This window comes from Aquarana catesbeiana, linkage group LG03 (genome assembly GCF_042186555.1).
Source record: "Aquarana catesbeiana isolate 2022-GZ linkage group LG03, ASM4218655v1, whole genome shotgun sequence".
NCBI classification, from domain to species: domain Eukaryota; kingdom Metazoa; phylum Chordata; class Amphibia; order Anura; family Ranidae; genus Aquarana; species Aquarana catesbeiana.
In genome coordinates, this window is record NC_133326.1 from 569,626,281 (window position 1) to 569,651,968 (window position 25,688).

At 41.6% G+C, this 25,688-nt stretch overlaps 1 protein-coding gene across 3 annotated transcripts in view; it reads right to left on the reverse strand.

The window, feature by feature from the left end:
* AMN1 (antagonist of mitotic exit network 1 homolog) overlaps positions 1–25,688 on the reverse strand; it is a 279,533-nt gene that overhangs the window by 211,885 nt on the left and 41,960 nt on the right. For 2 of the 3 annotated variants that reach the window (XM_073621863.1, XM_073621865.1), the window contains exon 3: positions 21,682–21,768. The exons of the other annotated variant lie outside the window; for it this stretch is intronic. In XM_073621863.1, coding sequence (XP_073477964.1) covers positions 21,682–21,768 — 87 coding nt within the window. The remainder of the gene's footprint in view (positions 1–21,681; positions 21,769–25,688) is intronic. 3 annotated transcript variants of the gene reach the window in all.

Consider the following 25,688-nt stretch of genomic DNA (forward strand, 5'->3'; position numbering starts at 1 on the left):
GCACTGGAAGTAGTGAGACTTTCATGTCGCAGCAGTGTAAACCAAGCCTACATGTAATTTTAAAGCAAATAAACACAATATATTGCCCAATTTTTACAAAAGATGAGGTTGTGTTTTATACCATAGATAGATAAAAACATGTCAAGCCTCAAAACTGTGTGAACCTGTGAAGTGGCAGCAAACTAGTGTACCCAAAAATGCCCATCAGTGAAAAAAAAGCCTCTGATTTAAAGCCTTAGCAAAAAGGTTAACATGCACCTCTGCCCCTGCCTAGACAATAGAATAAAGTATCTGCATATTCCTAACAAGCAGTAAAAGAGCTTTGAGCCTAGGTTCACACTGACTGCGGGAATGAAATTGTGCGAGTTCAGCTAAACGCGCACAATTTTATTCCTACATGTCAGTCGGGGGTGATTTCAGAGACATCTGTGCGGGTTTCTGCACAGATGTCAATGAAAATTGCACTCCCAAATCGCCAAAAGTAGTACAGAAACTACTTTTGGGAATGGGTGCGGCACTGATTTGGACGCTGCCATTGCCGGCAATTGCCACCAATTTGGCATGCGATCTGACGTCAAATCGCATGCCAAATCACATCAATGTGAGCCAGGGCTAAAATCATTCCTGACCTGAGCTAGCTGCTGGTACTGTGAAGTATTTCTTTCTCAAAAATCCTCAAAAATAACAACAAACTGGAGGTTAACAAAGGTTGATACACAGAGAAAAATGTGTCAACTTCTATATGCACACTTTTTTTTTTTGCATTTTATACGCCAAGTAAAAAAAAAAAGGGCCACAAAAGAATTCATAAACTTGTTACATGATAGTGATGCTTTGTCCATCCATACACATCCACCCATCTTCTCTCTCCCGCAGTGCTTCTCCACCTCCCTTACAACAACATTGACGCCATGGCATTGGTGGTTGTAAACCCTCACACATACCAAGTGAAGTAAATAGCCTCAGATGATACACAGAGATTAAACAAATCCTCCTACATATGTTTTACTTGTATATTTCTTGTCTTCAGCTTTCTACAATCGCTAGAAAATGCAGATCATTTTAAAAATCTTTCTTCCTCTTTCAGCGGCACATAGGGGTGCATGTGGAGACTGGGTTTAAACTGTGTGAGAGCTGATTTGAGGAAAGCGAAATACATACCACCTCCACATTTTCCTATTAACTTCCTCCCAACACAAATTTTCAGTTTATGTTATCTCATGTGTCTGAGAACTTGTCAGAAGTAACACATGCTGATAACAGAGGAACGAAGCACCAGAAAGAAATGGCACGTAGAGCTTTGGAGACAGATAAGTAAACACTACAGATATATGTGCTCAGTTCAAATTTCATAAATGCGGTTTACAACTACTTTAAGAAAGAGGGCTGACAAATGTTTCCCTGAAACATGTTGCCTGTCAGTTCAGTTCTGCATTTCCCTCATCCGTGTATGTGTGTCTAGCTGTTGCAAACACCGGAGTGCTGGAGTGAGTCCAGCACACTTCTGCACACTCCTGATCACTGTTGTAAGGGTCTTGTAAAGACCCCACCTTAATTATGTACGTACTTTGTGCTTTACTGTGATTCAACTTATGCCCTGTACACACGATAGTATTTTCCGACAACAAATGTTCAATGGGAGCTTATTGTCAGAAATTCCGACCGTGTGTAGGCTCCATCGGACATTTTCCGTCGGAATTTCCGACAAACAAAATTTGAGATCTGGATCTCAAATTTTCCGACAACAAAATCCGTTGTCAGAAATTCCGATCGTGTGTACACAATTCCGACGGCCAAAATTATACGCATGCTCGGAATCAAGCAGAAGAGCCGCACTGGCTATTGAACTTAATTTTTCTCGGCTCGTCATACGTGCTGTACGTCACCGCGTTCTTGACGTTTGGAATTTCCGACATTTGTGTGACCGTGTGTATGGAAGACAAGTTTGAGCCAACATCCGTCAGAAAAAAATCCACGGTTTTGTTGTCGGAAAATCCTATTGTGTGTACAGGGCATTAGAGTGAATCTTTAACGATTGCTTTTAGTTGGCCAGTCATATGTGGCAACACTGTTATTGTTATAGAAATGATTATTATTATAAGAAAGGAGATACGAAACCACCCATGATCGATTATTACAGAAGCAGAACGGAGATCTGCCTTTGTAAACAAGGCCATTCCCCGTTCTGACAGGTGACATGACAGAGATCTACTGTTCCCAGTGATCAGGAACAGTGATCTCTGTCATGTCCCTGGCAGCCTTCCCCCCTACAGTTAGAATACGCTGAGGGAACTGTAGTAGAATTTCATATTAACCAATATATATATTTTATGTTATTCATATTCATTTGCATATGTTTTATTGATAATATTATTATTATTATATAGTAGTGGTCTTATCAATATTATTATTCAATAAGTAAAGCAATAATTACATTAGTACATTAACTAAGTTTGACAGGGTCAAACAAAGGTCTGCTGGTGCCCTCATTAAAACTGTTAAAATACATACATATAGGATTATATAGTGAGACATATAACACATAAGGTGGGGTTATTGAAAGTTCATTCTCCCAAAGTCATAAATCTGTTTGATTAAACACAGCTGGGTGCCATATTGTCTCTACACAGGTGTTTTTAATTGGACAAAACCAGTTATAAATCATTTTAATAAACCTGTAGGAATTCTGGGAATAATTATGTTTGTCTGGTTGTATGACAGGTGTCAGATTTATGGTTAGTTACATTGACGTAGATCTTAGCAACCAATCATGTTGTACCTAATATGCTTGCATTGTAAGAAACTGTATAAATTAGACCTGCATCTTGTAATACTTGGTTTATGTTCCAAGTATTACAAGATGCAGGTCTAATTTATACAGTTTGTTCCCAACTGTTAATAAACCTGCATCACTGAAGTCCTGCCTGGTTCGATACGTTATTATTCTACTTCAGAACACAGTTAACCCCTTGATCTCCCCCTAGTGTTAACCCCTTCCCTGCCATTGTAATTTTTACATTGATCAGTGCATTTTTATAGCACTGATCAATGTAATAATGTCATGGTCCCCAAAAAGTGTCATTTGGGGTCAGATTTGTCCGCCACAATGTCACAGTCCCGCTAAAAATCGTAAGATCACCGCCAACACCAGTAAAGACAAGAAAGAAACTAAAAGTCCCTAAATCTATCCCATAGTTTGTAGACGTGATAACTTTTGCACAAACCAATCAATATACGCCTATTGCATTTTTTTTTAACCAAAAAAAAAGAAGAATATATTTCGGCCTAAACTGCTGAATACATTTGTTTTTTTTATATATTTTTTTGGATATGAATCATAGCAAAAAGTAAAAAAAAAGTTTTTGTTTTTTTTTTCAAAATTGTTGCATTTGTTTTTTTATAGCACAAAACATAAAAACCGCAGAAGTGATCAAATACCACCAAAAGAAAGCTCTATTTGTGGGGGAAAAAAAAGACGTCAATTTTGTTTGGGTACAGCGTTGCACGCCCGCACAATTGCAAGTTAAAACAACGCAGTGCTGTATCGCAAAAAAATGGCCTGGTCATTAAGAGAGCAAATCCTTCCGGGGCTGAAGTGGGTAATGATAGGAAGGTACTATTAACTTGTGGTAAGTCAGGTTGGAGCTTTCTTTCAGTTTTGGTGTCAGAAGTATTTGGGGTAGGTAGAGGCTACCTTTTTTGGTTGCCCTCCTATAAACGGACTCAAAGTGCATTAAGAGTTAAAAGAGATCCGAATGGCAGCTGCTTGAGTGCATTTGTCCTCTCCGGTTGCTCAGAAGAACTGCATGGCAATCTGCTTTAACGCATATTGTCCATAATTTTAGCAGTCTTTAGTATTTAGTATTTTTGTGGGGTTGGATGCGGCCATTTGGGGTCCATGTGATAAGTTGTTTTAGTGCATATTGTCGCACCCGATTGCCCTCCCTTCTCGGACAAGAGCCTCAAGAGCTGTGGTGCTGAGAGAAGCATTGGAGCTTGGAGCTAGTGCAGAAACCAAGAAGCTTGGAGCTTGTGTGGGAACACTGAAGCTTGGAGCTTGCAGGGATATTAAGAAGCCTAGGCAGGTAGGGATATTTCACATAGAGACATAAGTAAGATAGGGAACTCCCTTCCACACACCCAGACACCTGTGTGGTAAGTGTTTATGTATGTTTGTTTGCAAATAACCTTAAAGTGATGAGGGTTTATTCATGCAATTAGTAATTGTTAAGTAGCTTTATTGATACGTTTATAGGGACTGCCAAGACCCACAGCATTTCTCAGCAAAGGTTCGTCTGCCCGGGGTCTTGCGAATGCCAGTAGGCAGCTTGACATAGTCAGTATAGCGCATTATTGAGTGTGACAATTTTAAATCTTGAGAGGGACACCTGGCTGGTTGACCACCCTAGCCAGTGAGTAGTTGCAGTCTCAGAAATACATAGGCCTGCTTACATAATCAGTTTTTTTTTCCCTTCCAAGATAAAGGATTCCTTAGGTAAAGGGAGGGCTCACATTTTTCTATAGCATCATCTAGGGTGTTAAAGTGATTGTAAAGTCTCATCTTTAAAAAAATAAAAATAAATAACAAACATGTTATACTTACCTCCTCTGTGCAGTTGGTTTTGCACAGAGCAGCGGGGATCCTCCTCTTCTTGGGTCCCTCTTTGCTGCTCCTGGCCCCTCCTTCTTATCGAGTGCCCCCTCAGCCAGCAGCTCTCTATGGGGGCACCCGAGCTGAGTCAGAGCTCTGTGTATCCAGTCCCCTCTCACCCCTGATTGGCTTACTGACTTTGATCGACAGCCGTCGGAGCCAATGGCGCCACTGCTGTGTCTCAACCAATCAGGAGGGGTGTCTCGGATGGCTTAGACACTCGTGGACATCACTGGAGAGAGAAGGGGCTCAGGTAAGTAATTTGGGGTTGCTGGGGGGGCTGCTACACACAAAAGGTTTTTTCATCTTAATGCATAGAATGCCTTTACAATCCTCTTTAATAAAATATGTGTATGGTTATAATAGCACTGGTACACCCAGCTACAGGCCCTACTCAACCGAGTCAAAAGCTTTCTCCGCATCGAGTGAGGCCACCAAGCCTGCCAATTCTGGATGGGCCCTGGCCATATGTGTAAAAAGTCTCCTAATATTAATGTCTGTGCCCCTCCCTGGCATGAACCTCATTTGGTCTGGGTGTACCAGTGCTGTTATAACCGTACACATATTTTATTAAAGAGGATTGTAAAGGCATTCTATGCATTAAGATAAAAAAAACCTTTTGTGTGTAGCAGCCCCCCAGCAACCCCAAATTACTTACCTGAGCCCCTTCTCTCTCCAGTGATGTCCACGAGTGTCTAAGACACGGGTACCCCTCTTAAATGGGTCGATGAATTTACATATTTGGGCGTTAAAATCACTAGCACTCACAGAACAGAATGTCCACCCTCTCATGTCCCAACTAATGGCTAAATGCGCAGCATGGCGTACCCTCCCATTGACGCCAGTCGGTAGAGTCAATCTTCTGAAAATGATATATCTCCCAAAATTCTTATATTTTTTCCGTAATACCCCATCGCATATACCCAGGGCCTTCTTCAGACGACTCTAGGGCATAATGACCTAGTTCGTATGGGCAGGGAGACCACCCAGAGTGGCAAAACGTATATTGTACCTTCCTCTGTCTGCAGGAGGTTTAGCGATGCCCAACTTCCTTATATACTACTGGGCTGCAGTCCTGGTCACAGTGAAATGGTGGTTTGCCCAGCCCAGACAGAACCCGGCAGTGAGACTGGAGGCGGCCATACTGGGGTCCTAAGCTGCATTGAGCAACCTGGCATTTAGGGGGGTTAAAGCTCCACATGACCTGACAATACCCATGAAGACAATGATTAGGGCTTGGAAGGAGGCCAGAGTAGTCTATCGCAAACCAAACTGTGAGTCCCCGCACACTCCACTGTGGGGGAACCCCACTTGAATGACATTCCAGACCCATCATACTGGGCTAGGCGGGGGATAACCACCTTGAAACATGTTATGAGAGACGGGAAACTTATGCCCTTCACGGAAATGGAACGCACATACTCACTCCCCAACACCTCAGACTTCAGATACTGGCAACTAAGGCATGCCATGAGGGCCCAGTTCCTGGAGATACTGACACTTGAATCTGATTCCATCGAGCGCCTGTTGACTTCCAGCATAATGGGAAAACCCCTCTCCACCCTTTATCTATACTTGACGGTAGCCTATGACACCAAACCCACCCGAACACTGGACAAATGGAGGGCGGACATTCCGGCCCTGGGAGAAGACAAATGGGAATATCTACCTTTATCCCATCTATGATAGCGGCCAAAGACAGATTCATCCAGTTGAAGTTCAATCATAGGGCATACTATACCCCACATAGAATGGCCAGCATATACTCGAACCTAGACCCCTCATGCCCCAGATGCAACACAGAAGTAGGGACGTTCTGGTATATGGTGTGGGCCTGCCCTAAAATTCAGGCCTATTGGGAACATATAGCAGGGAAACTGAGAGAACTGATGGGGACACATGTGCCAAAGGAACCAATGGTGCTCCTGCTGAGCTACCTGGGGGAGGTGGAGGGAGACAGGTATGCCAAACTCTGCATCACATTCTCATTCTATGCCAGGAAGGAAATAATGCTACATTGGAAGTCGGCCGAACCCCCCACCCTGAAATCCTGGCAAAAGGCGGTTTGCTCAGTACTACCCCTGTACAAGTTCACCTACGAGAGTAGGCAGTGCCCGGCTAAATTTGACAAGGTGTGGTCGACATGGGTGGACGCGCGTAGATGAGGGGCCGGAGAGAAGGGGGACCAAGTGATGAATTCCCCCCCTTTTCGGATTGGGGGTCACCCACCCCCCCTCGCACCGGGCTTCACCCGATCATACCAAGAATAGACTATTTTAAACAAACTTGCTATGTATCTCCTCGGGGAGAGTGATTGAGTACCCTACTGGAAAGAGGGCAGGACTTAGAGCTCTTTCACACGGGGCGGATCAGTGATGATCCGCCCCGTGAACACCCGCTTGCTCAGCGGGGATCACTCCGCCGATCCCCGCTGAGCAGAAAGATGACAGGTCCATCGCTGCACACTGTGCAGCGACGGACATGTCAGAGCGCCGCTCTCCCCTATGGGGGATCGGGTGATGACGGACCGTAGTGTCCGTCGTCACCCGATCCGATCTGAAAACGGATGGAAAAGTAGGATTTTCCTCGGTTACACTTTTCGGATCGGAGCGGGTCGGATGTCAGTGGACATGTCACCGCACAACATCCGACGCTCCATAGGGATACATGTATGTCCGTTTTTCATCCGAAAACGGAAGGATGAAAAACGGACATACGGATCCCTCGTGTGAAAGAGGCCTTAGACAGTAATATGCTTGGGAATTACACCGGTTAAGAAATGTTAGGAATGATGGTAGCATGGATTTGTAGGATGCTAACTGAAAATGGATATTTCAAACTGACAATGTAACTACGAAATACTTTAATGTTGGATGCTGAATATATTGTAATGCTGATTTGTTAAATAAAAACTTTTATGTTAAAAAAAAAGAAAATGTATGTTGTTACAGAAATTGCAGAAGGAACTTTTATTGCGGTGAAAACTAGAATTAAAGCATTAACTAAAATGAGAAAGCAAGAACAGAAAGTGTTGAACAGAATAACCAGGAAGGTTGCTATAAAGAGAACAGAAATTAGAGATGAGGAAAATCTTTTTAAGACTCAGTCAGTGGAGAGTTCTATATCATTCCCTTCTGAGCAGGAGAGAGGTAATTCTCTCTCCTTTCGTTGATAAGGGTCACAGGAGAATAGGGAAAATGTACAGTTAATAGAAGAGGTTCAAGAAGGTTCGGAATTTGTTCAATTGTTGAAGGATAAAATGAAATTGAAGGAAAAGCGGAAGAATATAATACAGAATAAAATTACTACCCTTCTGAATACAATAGGGGATTCCCTTGCCCAGTGTGAAAAATATTTTGATAAAGTGAAAGCCCTCAAAAAGTCCACATTTACAGATGTACCCCATGCTAGTACACCCATAACTCCAGGGTTGATGAGTATTTCTATAAATTAATACGAATGCGAGTTAGGAAATACTGAGTGTTTCCCTTTTCAATTGATGCTGAAGGCTGTTTTTGAAGAGCATCTAGACACTAGGGCCCCATTACAATTCTCTGTCTATCTGGGGTAAATTTGAAGGGAGTACATGAGTACATATGGGGATACAGGAATCTGTGTAGACAGCCATAACTGGATGGTACTGTTACTTTTTTACAGAACTGGGCTAACTTTTAGTTAAGTGTACTAATAGGGAAATGAACATAATTCAATGTTTTCCCAAATTTATAGTATGCTTTTATTACAGGTTATAGTTTTTTTGCTTGTTAAGACTTTGTGGCTTCCAATAACTTTTGGTAAGTTTATACAATGTGATGGGCTCATATTATTGAACACATTCCCAATGAACTGTTAAATTTGAATGCTTTGTGAGAAACGTGACATCACTGCTAAATTACGTTACGTAATTACGTATTATGTATTTAAATGGTACCAAAATTCCTCTCCTGAGGAACCTGATCAGATCTATTTAAATCTTAAGAACACTGCAATTGCAAATTATAAAGAACATTACGTGTAAATAATGTTTTAATGTAGGTGTAGAGCTCCGCCTTAAGATAATATCTTTATTTTGTGAAATTTGGAAATTAGCTTAGCTCATATTGTGTAGTACTTATGTAACTCCTTAAAGTAATAACTGCTTATGTATACACAGGCAAATGGTAAATTGTTAAGTAGAGGTATTAATGGGACCCTGAGTATCCCAGATGAGAAGCTTGAGATGATCCGGGAATTTCTGATAATCAGCCGGCTAAGGTAAGCCTTTGCTTACAATTGAGTTATCGGACTTCCTTGATCGGTAAGGCATTTTTGGGACAAAGGGTACCTATTTTACTATCTATAATCAAACTGTATTGATTGGGGATTATATGTTATGCTATGTTGTCACTGTCTACTGTCCATCAGAGTGTTATAGATAAGAAAAGGAAGAATAGTGCTGTTATATGAAGCACACATCTGCTATAAAAATAATAGTTTAGAGGCAAGAAGGTTTAGGCACATGTAGAGTAAGAAAAAAAAAAAAAAAACGATAACTGGTTGCGCTAAAATATGTCAACTATAAGCAATACTGTGTTGTTGATGGGATGGAGGGATTAAAAAATGTGTCCGGGGATAGGACACAATTAAAATAGCAGCAGAGAGTCAATAAGCAGTTATGTAGAAAATGACTCCTGGTAAGGGTTCAGTCAATGAAGGAAGGAGGGAAAATTCTGTAATCTGGGTATATTACCACAGAAAAATACTGGCACAATGCAGGAGGCAGCACACTGAAGGGTAGAAGGCACCTTTTGGAGAAATACAAAAAAAAAAAAAAAAAAAAAGAAAACAAGCACCGTCAACCTAAGTCTAGTAGTATTGACATATGTTTTAATTTGAAAAGAAATGCACTCATTCTGAGTAAAATAAAAGCAGGCACATCGTAGTATAGTCAGTGGACAGCAGGATGGACAGCAGGGCTCCACGGGGACGATCCTCTAGCGCCGTTTATCTGTGTCTGATGATGCCAGTGGCTTCCGGTGTCTCAGGCTCGAGACCGCAGGGCGCAGGGGGAGATCATCAGTCCCGGAGTTCCTGGTCGCGGTCGGATGATGCTATTTGCGTGCACGCGTTCGGAACATGCGTGCTCCTTAGTCAGGCATAGCGATCCGCCATCTTTGGTGTGGTAAAAGAAGGGAATGACAGGGTGGGCCAGCCAATCAGATCGTGGCTCCGCCCTGTCCATAGTTCACTAATGTTGACATGTTCCAAAGGAACGAAAGGCGGGGATTGGACATAGATAGGTTATGGAGTCTGTCAGTCATTGTACATTCAGGCAGATGATGCAGAGAAGGAAATAGGGAAAATACATGAACACAAAAAGTAAGAAAGATAGTAGGATGGACAAGGGACAAATGAATGGTATTATGAAAATATATACACTAATCAGATATAAGCTAAAAAGAACAGAAAAACAAACAACAATTAAGAAAAAAAAAATAAAAATAAAAATGAAGAGTAAAAATAAATAAAAAATAAAAACACACTGTTGACTCCACCAAAACAAGAAAATATATTAGAGGATTATGTAATATATGGAGAATTTTTATGTGCAATATGCACAGAGCATGATGAAGGTAATTTAATAGAAAAATATAATAATGATAATTTGGATAAAAATTATAAAAAAAATTACTAAAAATATATATATAGAAAATATACAAAAATACATATATATATATATATACACAAAAAATTGCATACAAAAGAACCTATGCACATGACTGTGCTTATTTTGGGGTGGAAATAAAGAATAAAGAGATAATTCGATTAAAAATTAAAAATCAGATCATTATTATATTATGTATGAATTGGGTATGGAATTAATATATATATATATATATATATATATATATATATATATATATATATACACACATACACACATGTATGCAGGTTGTGCATACATGCGTGTACATGCACAAATGTGATAATTATGGGCACAAATGCGTGCATGTGAGAGGATACACACACACATATATGAATGCGCATATAATATGCTGGCCTAAGAACAATAGGGAAAAAAGGGGGGGGGAGACGGAGACTATGTAAACATATAACGTGTACTTGCTTTGGCCATTTAGAGTATGAGAGTATTTAGAGTATGTAGAGTATGAATCGGAGGTGCGGTTCCACCTATACGGAGCCCCTAGATAGTGGTGACAGGGACCCACTAGGCAACTGAGTTACAAAAGTCTACAGGGACTAGGATTCATAATAGACATAAAGGGAAGCTTTAAGTAGTTTATTTGAATTTAATGTCAGGCATTACTTCTAATAAGTCTAAGACATGAGAAAAGCCAAAACAGAGAAATGAGGGTGGAAATGTATAGGAATCACATAATTTTTGGTCCTGGCCCAAACAGAATATTTTATATGTTGTCAGAGAAGGAAGATGGGATGAGCATTATGGGTGCCCATTTAATTATAGACGTTAGAGTTAAGTTTTTTTAAAGTAGATGGCATGAAAGGGATATTAAAACAAAATAAAGTAAGCAATTTTAGAGAGGTAATCATGTATGTGTGTGAATGCTGGAACTCTTAGTTCTACATCTTGGGTCTGTGTCATGTTCGCTCTCTGCATGCATGCCCCCCTCCTTTGTTTTTTTTCTCTTTCTCATGAAAAGATAATGTTCAGAAGACATTTGGCAAGGCTATTGTTGTTATTTCTCATAGTCATAACAATATGTGCCAGCTTAATTAATCTATTATAAACAAAAAATGATTCTTGTAAAATTGAAAATTTATTATTGCATAAATATTAGTATTACACAATACGTGATATATGATAAAAACAGACACATGGTGAAAATGAACAGCATGGGACAAAAAACTGGAATAATCCAATTCCACTGTGAGAGGGACAGAGGAAATCCAACGCGTTTCAACAGATAAAGTAGAAGTCTTCAGGGACAATGGGCTGAAGAATTCCAGATATGTGTGATTAATCCCATATGTTGTGTATTTCAACCAAGAGAGATCAAAACTCAAAAAGTGAGAGGAGACCGGAGTGCCAGAGCAGCACCAAGGAACCAGAACAGAATGAAGATGAAAAGTGTCCAAAAGTGACCCCATATAGGGATGTGCCCACCCACAAGGGGGGCAGAGCAGTATGAGAGAGCAAGCCACAGAAAGTTCTTTATCTCAAAAGTTTAAGATTGGTCACTACATGCAGGGGTTTATTCTGAATAAAGTTTATCCAGAGAGCCGATCCGGTCACAGGTGGTCACAAGGATTGGTCAAAAGCTGCATCACTATAATGGCCATCCAAAGATGCCAAGGTAAAATGCTGATAAGGTGGTCTGTAGAACCTGGCTAAACACAACCAGCTCTCTCGGTTGAAGCAGCAGTTTCAACTGAGAGACACAGGGAGCTGATCTCCAGACCACAACAATAAGGCTTAGCTGGTTGTGTTTAGCCAGGTTCTACAGACCGGCTTATCAGCATTGTACCCTGGCATCTCTGGGTGGCCTCTGTCCCTCTGACAGTGGAATTGGGTTATTCCAGTTTTTTGTCCCATGTTGTTTATTTTCACCATGTGTCTGTTTTTTTTATCATATATCATATATTGTGTAATACTAATATTTTGCAACAATACATTTTCAATTTTACAAGAATCCTTTTTTGTTCATGGTCCATTAAAGTCCCACTTTTGAGGAAATTTTTTGCATACTGTGTATTAGGGATGTGGACCTGAACTAGTTACCTCCAGTCAGTTGGCTACAACCTTTGTACGCTTAATCTAATAATAAACAATGTGCGCGCAATTATTTTTAATGTTTCCCAGACATGGTAAAAATAAGTATTATTTAAAAGTGTACTTGGTAAATACCACAAAATAACTTTATTCTTTGATAGTGGAAACAGTACATTTACAAAACACAGGTTTTTAGAAAAATGTGTAATATGGGGTTACTTTAGATTAGTATAAGGTTGTTATTAATTATAGTACAGCTGTCATAATACTTTGTTTTATCTATTGTTGTTTTTGAAATCCAAAGCAGAATGTGTGGATTGGTAAATGATGTGTCTCTTTTCCTTGTAAGTGCTAAAGAAAACCTTTACATTTACAGACATCTCCATAGCCGCACGGTATGGTTGTCATTTATTATGTTATGACATCAGGAGGTTAATGTAAGATCTGAACTAAGGACTTGTGTTAGCTTGCTGAAACTGACAAGAGAGCAAGCAAAGAGAATTTGTAATATAGCCAGGGAAAGGTTTTTGATTTTTGAAACATGAAACTAAAGGATATATATTGTAATGTCTTTTTATTAATAAAATAAATAAAGTTTTGGAAATTTGGAATTGCGTAAAATAGCTTAAAGTGATTGTAAAGCTTAGTTTTTTTTTCTTTAAATAACAGGGGTTTTGCACAGAGTGGCCCCAATCCTCCTCTTCTGGGGTCCCTCTGCTGCACTCTTTCCCCACAGGGAAGCACTTCCCTGGGGACACTCCTGTGGGCGTGCTCCCGTGTCCTGGGAGCCAATGGCTGCGCTGCTATCAATCTATCCAATCAGGACCCGAGACACCGGCTGGAGCGGGTGTGCTTGCCCCCGGTGCTGGAAAGACAGGGTTCAGGTAAGTAAAAGGGGGGTTCTGGGGAGCTACTACACTAAAGGAGGTTTTTCACCTTAATGCATAGAATGCATTAAGGTGAAAAACCCAGAGTGTTTACAACCCCTAAGTTTGGACTATTTTAAACATGGTTTTCTGTTGAGTATATCAGGTAATATATGAAGTTTTATTTTTTGCATGTACATATATTTTAGTAAGGCTAGGAGTATAAACTGATAAAATAATAATCATTTATATCAACAAGGTTATAAATACTGTACTGACTTAATACAGTGTGGGTATAAATTGAGTTGCTACCTGTCATCATTGCCTTGACAACTACTGCGTAAAGAGAATAAAATTGGAGGATGCTGCTAACCTAAGGCCTAAAGTTCTAATGGAGAAGAGTGGGAAAGATCCGAGGTGCCAGCCTGAAGACCCAAATGAGCTAACCTGAAGGATGACTTTTTGCAACATCAGTTCCAGTTTGTCCGTTGATGTCAAGTTCTGTCCTTACCAAGAGGCAAGCTCTTATGGGGTGGTAGATTTCTCCTGGCTATATGGGAAGATACATAATCCCCAAAGGTGTTTAAAAGTGTAGGAAATTAACTCGAGGACTGGAATAATGTGGATTTTGTACAACCTGGAAATTTGCAAGGCTCAATGCAAGAGAGACTTTTCTGTTCTATTCCATTTTGCTGAGGATTACTTTATTAACTTAGAGCCCTTTCACACTGGGGCGGTTTGCAGGCGCTATTGCGCTAATAATAGTGCCTGCAAACCAACCCGAAAGTGCCGCTGCTTTCATTCCAGTGTGAAAGCCCCGAGGGCTTTCACACTGGAGCGATGCGCTGGCAGGACGGTAAAAAAAGTCCTGCTAGCAGCATCTTCGGAGCGGTGAAGGAGCGGAGTGTATACCGCTCCTTCACCGCTCCTGCCCATTGAAATCAATGGGACGGCGTGGCTATACCGCTGGCAAAGCGCCTCTGCAGAGGCGCTTTGCGGTGGTATTTAACCCTTTCTCGGACGCTAATACCGGATACCGACGGTAAAACGCCGCTAATAATAGCGGCGTTTTACCGCCGACGCCGCCCCCGCCCCAGTGTGAAAGGGCTCTTAAGGACTGTCATGTACTCTTTATTTTTCATGAACATTTGCTATACAGTTGAGATGACAGTTGAAATGACCCTTCTGTATGTATCATTATCTTGCCATATGCAATTAAAAGTGTTGTGTATAATTTAAAAGCTAAACTCTAAAAGATTTAAAAAGGGATAAAGAGGATTATGAGGACTATATGTTCAACCTATATTTGTGATCCTATTGGAGGCTCAAAGGGGAGGATTGTAATACCCTGTACACATGGGCAGACTTTTCAGCAAATAAACCAAAAAGTTCTGCGCTGCTCACAGCATTAGCAGCTAACACACAACATGGAAAAATGGTAAACAAAACTAATAAATCAAAGTGTAGCGCTAAAGGTTAATGCGCACAGTACAATCTATGCGAAACTCAAAATAGTCACTGAAATGACAACATGTATATATTAAATGAATTGGTGTACACAATCAATATTATAAAAATAAAAGAAAATGTCCATACGTGATGGTATACACTGGTAAATGGTATACACACTCAATATTATTACAATAAAAAAATGTCCATAAGTGATGATATATGTGAGTCTATTCCCAATAAAGTGCAAAAAAAGTCTAGCAAACGGTGAAATCATATGCACATGTGAAAGGGGCCACCACCGGATATAGGAAAGGCTTACCAGATCGTTTGAACACACTAGGGCATACGCACTCTGGGGTCTTTTGATGATGTCCTTTGGAGACGAAACGCGTCGGGACGGTCCCCACTGCTGCCTCTTATGATTTTAACCAGCGCTGTTTTTATACATATCCATGTGAGTGGTTTTTCATTTTAAATAAATGTACTCTTGTTTTTATGGAATTACGCTATGGTCCATTTTTGTTTCCTCTTTGACACTCTGCATTTGCCCATGGAATTTTGAGCTTTGGTCCACTTCTGGTATCACATCCCCTATGATTCCATCTGGCTGTCGTTTGCATACATCGCCTTGACGGTACCATCCCAGGGTCCATCTGACACAAATCAAGCCTGTTTGACATACAGTGCGTATGCCCTAGTGTGTTCAAACGATCTGGTAAGCCTTTCCTATACCCGGTGGTGGCCCCTTTCACATGTGCATATGATTTCACCGTTTGCAAGACTTTTTTTTGCACTTTATTGGGAATAGACTCACATATATCATCACTTATGGACATTTTTTTATTGTAATAATATTGAGTGTGTACACCAATTCATTTAATATATACATGTTGTCATTTCAGTGACTATTTTGAGTTTCGCACAGACTTTTCAGCAACAAAGGTCCGCCAGTCTTTCTGACGGACTTTCGACGGACTTCCGATGGACTTTCGAACGAACGGACTTGCCTACACACGTTTACACCAAAGTCCGACGGATTTGTACGTGATGACGTACGACCGGACTAAAATAAGGAAGTTCAGTAGCCAATAGTTGCCCTAGCGTCGGTTTTCGTCCGTCGGACTAGCATACAGATGAGCGGATTTTTCAATAGGAACTGGGTCCGGCAGAGTTCCGACGTAAAGATTTGAAACCTGTTCCAAATCTAAAGTCCGTCAGATTTTCGACAGAAACTGAAGGTCCGATGAAGCCTACACACGGTTGGATTGTCCGCCGGATTCGGTCCGTCGGACCAGTCCGGTCGAAAAGTCTGCTCGTGTGTACAGGGCATAAGAGTCTTGTAAAGACGCCCCTTAATTATGTACTTACTTTGTGCTTTACTGTGACTTAAAGGGGTTGCAAACCCTCGTTTTTTTTTTTTAAATAACAAACAAGTCATACTTACCTTCACAGTGCAGTTCGTTTTGCACAGTGTGGCCCCGATCATCGTCTTCTGGGGTCCCCCAGCGGCGCTCGCAGCTCCTCCTCCCATCGGTAAACACGCTAGGAGAAGCGCTCTCCCTGGGGGTTACCTTGAGGGCACACTCCCGAGTGCAGCATTTGCGTCCATAGACGCAGAGCGCCGGACTCAGCTCGCCCCCCCCCAACACTCGCATCATTGGATTTGATTGACAGCAGTGGGAGCCAATGGCTGCGCTGCTATCAATCTATCCAATCAAGAGCCGAGAACCCTGGGCAGAGAGGTACAGTGCGTCTCCGCCGAGGGAACGAAGAGGCTCAGGTGAGTAAAGCGGGGGGGCTAGGGGAACGTCAGTGTCAGAAGTTTTTTTACCTTAATGCATAGGATGCATTAAGGTGAAAAAACACAAGGGTTTACAACCCCTTTAACGTAGAGTGAATCTTTAAGGATTGCTTTTAGTTGGTCAGTCTCATATGTGGCAACACTGTTATTGTTATAGAAATTATTATTATAAGAAAGGAGATACGAAAGGTGAGAATTAGAAAATACTTGTAGAAAGCTTGGCGATGCGCCCCGACTTTGTTTTTTAAATATAATCTTAAATACTGATGTCTGGGACATAATGAGAACTAACTTTAAGATTGTACAATAAAACACACATATATATCCTTTAATGTGTATTAAATCACTAACAGGTGTTATTATGGGTGACAAACATATGTATATTAACAATTCTATGTAAGTGGGTTAGAGCTTTCTTTTGGTATTTAATCACCTCTGCGGTTTTTAATTTTTGCGCTATAAACAAAAAAAACAAAAAAAAAAACCGACAATAAAAAATAAATACATAAAACTGATCGGCACTGATAGGCGGCTCTGACGGGATTGATAGGTGGCACTTATAGGTGGCACTGGATAGGCAGCACTGATGAGGAGCTACTGACAGTCATTAATGAGTGGCACTGATTGGCACTTTGATGGGGCACTGATAAGCATTACTGATGGGGCACTGATTGGCACTGTTGTGGGCACTGATCGGCGCTGTTGTGGGCACTGACAGGCGTTTATTATGGGGACAGGCTGGCAGGTGTTGGACATTGATTGGCAGCTGATGGGCACCTTTTGATGGGGGCTGTGCTGATTATCAGCACAGACCCCCCCTCTGACAGGGAGAGCCGACGATCGGCTCATCCTGTCAGCGTGAACCGAGGAAAGCCGTTTACCAGCACTTCCTGGTTCACGCGATGATCAGCTGTGATTGGTCACAGCTGATCACGTGGTAAGAAGCCTCTGTCAGAGGCTCCATACCACGATTAGAGCTGCGATGTGTTATCAGGCACGCGCCGTCTGTGTTATCCTGATCACGTCATATGACGTCCAGTCAGGATATCACAACCACTTTGCCACCGTCATGCTGCTATATGGTGGGTGGCAAGTGGTTAATGATGACAAGCAATGGGTGGACATTTTCTTTATTGGTTTCTGTTGGTGTAATGTTGTAAATATCACTTGGTCATATCTTAACAGTATATTGCATTTAAAGAGGAAGTAAACCCTGATGGGTGTTACTTCCTCTTTGTTTCCCTGCAAAGGTAAAGCATAATGGGCTACTATGCATTGCATAGTAGCCCATTATGTGACACTTACCTGCAGGAGAAGTCCGCGATGTCCCCGTCTTCCTCGCTAGTAGCGAGCATCCATTCTTCACCCCTCCTCCTTCCGGGGCCGCTAACTCTGGCTCTGTGACTGGCGCGGGAGCCGCCTTTAACTGCATGACCCGAGCTAGAAACGGCACAGCGTGCACTTTCTAACTCCGGCGATTTGCAAATATCTCCTAGACTGTGCAGGTCTGGGAGATATTTCAAGCACCTACAGGTAAGCCTTAATCTAGGCTTACCTGTAGGTAAAGTGGTTGTAAAGGGTTTACAACCACTTTAAGATACTGAACCAGGAAATAAAGGACGAGTGATGCATTATTCTGTGTCCCTGTGTTGACTTTGGTTTGCATTGCTCCCTGCAGAGCTGTGTGTGTGTCTGAGAGTGTGGAATGGAGAGTGCTGGCACAGGTTGTATAGGAGTAATATATAGGGAGGACATCCTTAATGATAGAAAGGTACTATTAACTTTTTGTAAGTCAGGTTGGCACCTTTCAACCGCACTCTGTTGACCACACTCTGTACACCACGCACTCCTGATCGCTGCACTCTGTACACCGCGCACTCCTGATCACCGCATTCTGTACACAGTGCACTCCTGATCACCGCACTCTGTACACTTCACACTCCTGATCACTGCACTCTGTCCACCATACTCTGTATACCACGCACTCCTGATCACCACACTCTGTACACAGCACACTCCTGATCACCGCACTCTGTACACCACGCACTCCTGATCACCGCACTCTGTACACCACGCACTCCGTACACCGCACACTCCTGATCACCGCACTCGGTACACTACAGATCACCGCACTTTTTATACCGTGTACTCCTGATCACTGCACTCTGTCCACAACTGGTTACTCACAAATTGCTGCTACGTCCTAATAGCAACCTTTTAAAAATAAAAGGAGCTGATGACGCAGCTGCAGACATCATCCCGGTATAACTACTGAAATTCAGGTGATGTACGTTGCCCAGCGACAACTGGTTACAATTACCAGCAAATAACGGGTCCTTGTTTTTTTTTAAAAAACGTTCAAGGGTCTACTTTGTATTTTGGGGTACATTTGGAGAAGTCTGTGTACTGATTCTTAGAAAAAAAGAGGCTTGCAATGAATGTCATTTGCCAGTAATTTAAAACGGTATTTTTTTCCTTAGTAAATGTCACTTTTCCTATAGCATGAATACAAAAAACTGTGGAACGCCCCCCTTTAAGGAATAAGGATGCATGCAGAGTCTATAAAGGATGTATAATAAGTAATGCTTTAACTAGAATCAAAATATGTAGTAAGTATAAATATTGTTATGTTCTAACCTTTAGTTTAGATTCTTTCCAGATGACTGTATTGCATAATAGAGTATGTGATACATAACTACTGTATTTCTTGGACATGTTTGTGTAGAAATATTATGGTCCGTTTCCAATTTTCCAGAACTTCAGATGTCTAAAGTATTGGGGGGCCAAGAGGGAAAGGTACGGGGAGATCAGTAGGGCATGATAATAGGGAGTCAGGAGGGTATATACAGTTGTGCTCATAAGTTTACATACCCTGGCAGAAATTATAATTTCTTGGCCATTTTTCAGAGAATATGAATGATAACAAAAACTTCTTTCACTCATGGTTAGTGTTTGGCAGAAGCCATTTATTATCAATCAACTGTGTTTACTCCTTTTAAATGATAATGAAAACAGAAAACTACCCAAATGACCTTGATCAAAAGTTTACATACGCCAGTTCTTAATACCGTGTATTGCTCCCTTTATCATCAATGACAGCTTGAAGTCTTTTGTGGTATTTATAGATGAGGCTCTTTATCTTCTAAGCTGCCCATTTCTCTTGGCAAAAAGCCTCCAGTACCTGTAAAATTCTTGGGCTGTCTTGCATGAACTGCACATTTGAGATCTCCCCAGAGTGGCTCAATGATACTGAGGTCAGGAGACTGAGATGGTCACTCCAGAACCTTCACTTTATTCTGCTGTAGCTAATGACAGGTTGACTTGGCCTTGTGTTTTGGATCATTGTCATGTTGGAATGTCCAAGTACGTCCCATGAGTAGCTTCCTGACTGATGAATGCAAATGTTCCTCCAGTATTTTTTGATAGCATACTGCATTCATCTTGCCATCAATTTTGACCAAATTTCCTGTGCCTTTGTAGCTCACACATCCCCAAAACATCAGCAATCCACCTCAGTGTTTCACAGTAGGAATGGCGTACCTTTCATCATAGGCCTAGTTGACTGTAGTTGAATGTGGTGTTTATGGTTGTGGCCAAAAAGCTCAATTTTGGTCTCATCACTCCAAATTACTTTGTGCCATAAGGTTTGAGGCTTGTCTCTGTGCTGTTTGGCATATTGTAAACGGGATACTTTGTGGCATTTGCGTAGCAATGGCTTTTTTCTGGCGACTCGACCATGCAGCCCATCTTTCTTCAAGTGCTTCCTTATTGTGCATCTTGATACAGCCACACCGCATGTTTTCAGAGAGTCCTGTACTTCACCTGAAGTTATTTGTCGTTTTTTTTTTTGCATCCCAAACAATTTTCCTGGCAGTTGTGGCTAACATTTTAGTTGGTCTACCTGACCGTGGTTTGGTTTCAACAGAACCCCTCATTTTCAACTTCTTGCTTAGAGTTTGAACACTGCTGATTGGCATTCTCAATTTCTTGGATATATTTTTATACCCCTTTCCTGTTTTATACAGTTCAACTACCTTTTCCCGCAGATCCTTTGACAACTCTTTTGCTTTCCCCATTACTCAGAATCCAGAGACATCAGTGCAGCACTGGATGAAAGATGCAAGGGTCTGTCAGGAGTCCAGAAACGCATTGACCTTTTATACACACACACTAATTACAAGCAAACAGATTACAGGTGAGGATGGTTACCTTTAACAGCCATTCAAACCCATTTGTGTCAACTTGTCTGCATGTTATCAGGCCAAAATCATCAGGGTATGTAAACTTTTGATCAGGGTCATTTGGGTAGTTTCTGTTGCCATTTTGATTTAAAAAGAGTAAACACAGTTGATTGATAGTAATTGGCTTTAGCCAGACACTAACCATGAGTGAAAGCAGTGTTTTTGTGTTATCATTCATATTCTCTAAAAAATGGCCAAGAAGTCACAAATTCGGCCAGGGTATGTAAACATATGAGCACAACTGTATATACCTCTGTCTATAAACTTAAAAAGCAGTAGGTTGTGAAGTGTAAAACCACAAGGAATATAGCAGCCTAATTAATTGGTAGAGCAAGTACAAAAAATTGAAGAATTAACAATAGTCCTGATTACTGGGAGTGTGAAAATGCACAGACATAGCTGGAACTTTGCCCACTGAGGAGGAAAAAAAACCCCTCACAGTCACTTCAGTACAACCAATATGGCTTTTGCGTTAAAAGTGTAAGTTCATCTTTTCAGAAAAAATTAAAAGGTGATCTAACATCCTACACCGTTACCATCCCCACCCCCCCAATCCCCGCTGTACTTGCCTTCTTGAGTGAAGAGCGGTCAGTGTCCACGCATCCAGTGTGGTAGTCTGGGAATTTGAAATCCCCACTCTTCTGCCCCTTATTTATGCAAGGCTTCTGAGATGGATCAGAGCAACTCTGATTGGTGAACGCCAGCACAGAGAATCACCCCAGAAGCCCTGCAGAAAGAAGGTCAAGACAAGCTGTCTTTTCAAATCCGAAGACTGCTACACCAGCTGTGTTAGCACTGACAGCTCATCACCCACAGAAGTACAGTGAGGACCAGGGGGTGGGAAGCATATAGGATGTTAGTTCACCTTGTCATTTTTTTTAAATAAGCCTGTTAAGCTGATATAAAAGCTACAAATGAACACAACCATTAATACATACCATAATCCAATGTCTTTTTTTTTTAAAAGCAAACTGAATTTGACCTGGTATCATCCTATTGTAGTGCCTGTACAGCAGGGCTGGAGTCTGAGAAGAAGGAACAGTACAAGGGGCAAATCAGTTAATGTGCTGAAACAGGCTGATAGAAAAAGAAGGAGTGACAGAGAGGCGCTCATCATTGTGCTGCTTCTCTTTTTGCTATCCAGTCATTGGCTGCGAGGGGTCCAACCCGAGAGGGTTGTGGGTTGAACGATACTGGATCAGACGGAGGACATTTAACAGCTGAAAAATTAAATATGTAGTATTTTGGGGAAATCTATAGAGTGAAGGTAAATCTAAAAGGTAATTTATTTTTTATGGACTATTTATTTTCATTTTGCTTTATTTTGCAATACTTTATTTTCCCTGTTGAAGCTGATAAAATTGATATCTATACAGCTTTGATATAAAACTAATGTACGCCTCCTGGAAAGCAGACTACAAATACCTTTGCGCTAGGGCAGATGAAGATCACCAAACAGCCATCAGTGACTTTCGGAGCAGTGCCACTAATTCATCTTAAGATGTAGCAATGCCTAATGTTCATTAGCACATTTGACTAGTATGACCCCCTAAAGTTATTTACTGCCAACTGTTCAGTATGGCTGCATTCTTTCTGAGACAAAGGGTTATGATCACACTTTCATCCTGTGTAGTCATCTGCACAAAAACTCTACTCAGAACTTAAGATCAAGGATAATTACAAACCTTTTGGATGACCTCTTGGACAAGTCTTCCTTAACCCATTCACTGCCAGCAACAGCGGGAATAAAAGTGTTATGCCCCGTACATACGGTCGGATTTTCCGACGGAAAATGTGTGATAGGACCTTGTTTTCAGAAATTCCAACCGTGTGTAAGCTCCATCACACATTTTCCATCGGATTTTCCGACACACAAAGTTTGAGAGCAGGATATAAAATTTTCCAACGACAAAATCCGTTGTCGGAAATTCCGATCGTGTGTACACAAATCCGATGGACAAAGTGCCACGCATGCTCAGAATAAATAAAGAGATGAAAGCTATTGGCCACTGCCCCGTTTATAGTCCCTACGTACGTGTTTTACGTCACCGCGTTTAGAACGATCTAATTTTCCGATAACTTTGTGTGACCGTGTGTATGCAAGACAAGTTTGAGCCAACATCTGTCGGAAAAAATCCTAGGATTTTGTTGTCGGAATGTCCGAACAAAGTCCGACCGTGTGTACGGGGCATAAGTCTGTTATGCCGATTATCGTCTGTATGGTGGAGATGTATAGCTGCCCGATCGCTTGATATACACCGGGTATATTTGCCACAGGTGCTTTACAAGTGGGTTTGATCTGAAATGTCAAGACCGCATAGCCCCTTCCGGGCATACATGATATAGTGGACATGTGTCCCTCAAAGACATTTCATTTCATCCCAAGAACATAGTACAGATGTGTGCCCCAAGGACATCTCCTTGCAGCCTGGAAAAATATAGTGCACAGACATGCCCTAAGGACATTTTCTAGCAGCCCCAGACTTGCTGAATCCTGGGCACATAATGTGGAGGCATGCCCTACAGATGTCTGCTGGCAGCTCCAGTCTTCTGCAGAAATAAACTAGACAGAATATTCTCACATAAGGGACAGGAATCAAGCAATAGCTTGAGGTATAAGTGATAACTTACTTCTTTCTTACTTATGGAGTATTTAATAACACTAAGATTTGTTGTCCTTTGTTAAAATCAAGGCGCCCTAAACAGATCACATTGTACATTTCCTACAACATATTTCATACCTACCAAAAAAATAGCTCTTGCCTGATATCTCTCGGAACATTTCTCTGCCCTTTACTCTAATTACTCATATTTCCTGGTTCAGCTTTGTAGCTTCCTTTGCAGACTATCAAAAGTTCATGGAAGGTTCACTATAACAAATTCTTAGATGACATAAATCAAACACCTAATCGCACATTTTCTTAAAACATTTTTCTGTTATCTTGAACAAATGTACACAGAGTGCAATCCTACCAGGTACAGTCTGGGCTGTACAGTGGATCTTTTCATTCACCAAGATCTGATACATCTTATTATAATATAAAATACATTTGTGAGATCAGCACAGGGAAAAAAATGTCTGTTCTGAATTTTTCATTCCTTGCATGGAAGTTTTAAAACAGAAGTGTGGGAAACGAAGATAACAATCATACCTAGATGGCTGCAGCACCGATCCCAGCTGCAGCTGTACCTTGCCGCCTTTACACAGAGAACTGACAGATGAAACACTGGTGATCTCAGTTCTCAGTCTTCAGTGAGCAGTGAGCAGAATGCCGTTGACTGACAGTCACTTACTGGAGCGGCGGACTGTAGAGGGGGCAGGAGTGGCTGTCCGAGGCTCTCAGCAGTGCGCCGAGAGTCTAAGCCAGCTGCCGGTGAGGCTTCTAGGTGGATTCCAACATTATTGTCGGGACCCTCACAGAGCCTGGACTGGCTCTGTGACCTCAGCTGACAGCGGGCTTAAACCCACTGTTAGCTGAAAACGGGTCACATTTGCATTTTAATGTGAAGTATGTGTGAGTGAAATAAGTATTTGATCCCCTATCAATCTGCAAGATTTCTGGCTCCCAGGTGTCTTCTATACAGATAGCGAGCTGAGATTCAGAGCACTCTCTTAAAGGGAGTGCTCCTAATCTCAGCTTGTTACCTGTATAAAAGACACCTGTCCACAGAAGCAATCAATCAGATTCTAATCTCTCCACCATGGCCAAGACCAAAGAGCTGTCCAACAATGTCAGCAACAAAATTGTAGACCTACACAAGGCTGGAATGGGCTACAAGACCATCGCCAAGCAGCTTGGTGAGAGGGTGACAACAGTTGGTTTTCGCAAATGGAAGAAACACAAAATAACTGTCAATCTCCCTCGGTCTGGGGCTCCATGCAAGAGCTCACATTGTGGAATGGTGACGAATCAACCCAGAACTACACGGGAGAATCTTGTCAATGATCTCAAGGCAGCTGGGACCATAGTCACCAAGAAAACAATTGGCAACACACTACACCGTGAAGGACTGAAATCCTGCAGTGCCCGCACGGTCCCCCTGCTCAAGAAAGCACATATACAGGCTCGTCTGAAGTTTGGTAATGAACATCTGAATGATTCAGAGGAAAATTGGGTGAAAGTGTTGTGGTCGGATGAGACCAAAATCGAGCTCTTTGGCATGAACTCAACTTGCCATGTTTAGAGGAGGTATGCTGCCTATGACCCCAAGAACACCATCCCCACTGTCAAACATGGAGGTAAAAACATTATGCTTAGAGGGTGTTTTTCTGCTAAAGGGACAGGACAACTTCACCGCATCAAAGGGATGATAGACGGGGCCATGTACCGTCAAATCTTGGGTGAGAACCGCCTTCCCTCAGCTAGAGCATTGAAAATGGGTCGTGGATGGGTATTCCAGCATGAAAATGACCCAAAACACACGGCCAAGGCAACGAAGGAGTGGATCAAGAAGAAGCACATTAAGGTCCTGGAGTAGCCTAGCCAGTCTCCAGACCTTAATCCCATAGAAAATATGTGGAGGGAGATGAAGGTTCGAGTTACCAAACGTCAGCCCCGAAACCTTAATGACTTGAAGAGGATCTGCAAAGAAGAGTAGGACAAAATCCCTCCTGAGATGTGTGCCAACCTGGTGGCCAACTACAAGAAACATCTGACCTCTGAGCTTGCCAACAAGGGTTTTGCCACCAAGTACTAAGTCATGTTTTGCGAAGGGGTCAAATACATTTTTCACTCATTAAAATGCAAATCAATTTATAACTTTTTTGAAATGTGTTTTTCTAGATTTTTTGGTGTTATTCTGTCTCTACCTGTTAAAATAAACCTATCATTAAAATTATAGACTGTTCATTTCTTTGTCAGTGGGCAAACATACAAAATAAGCAGAGGATCAAATACTTTTTCCCTTACTGTACCTGCTGGTTTTTCTCTAATAAAAACATTTT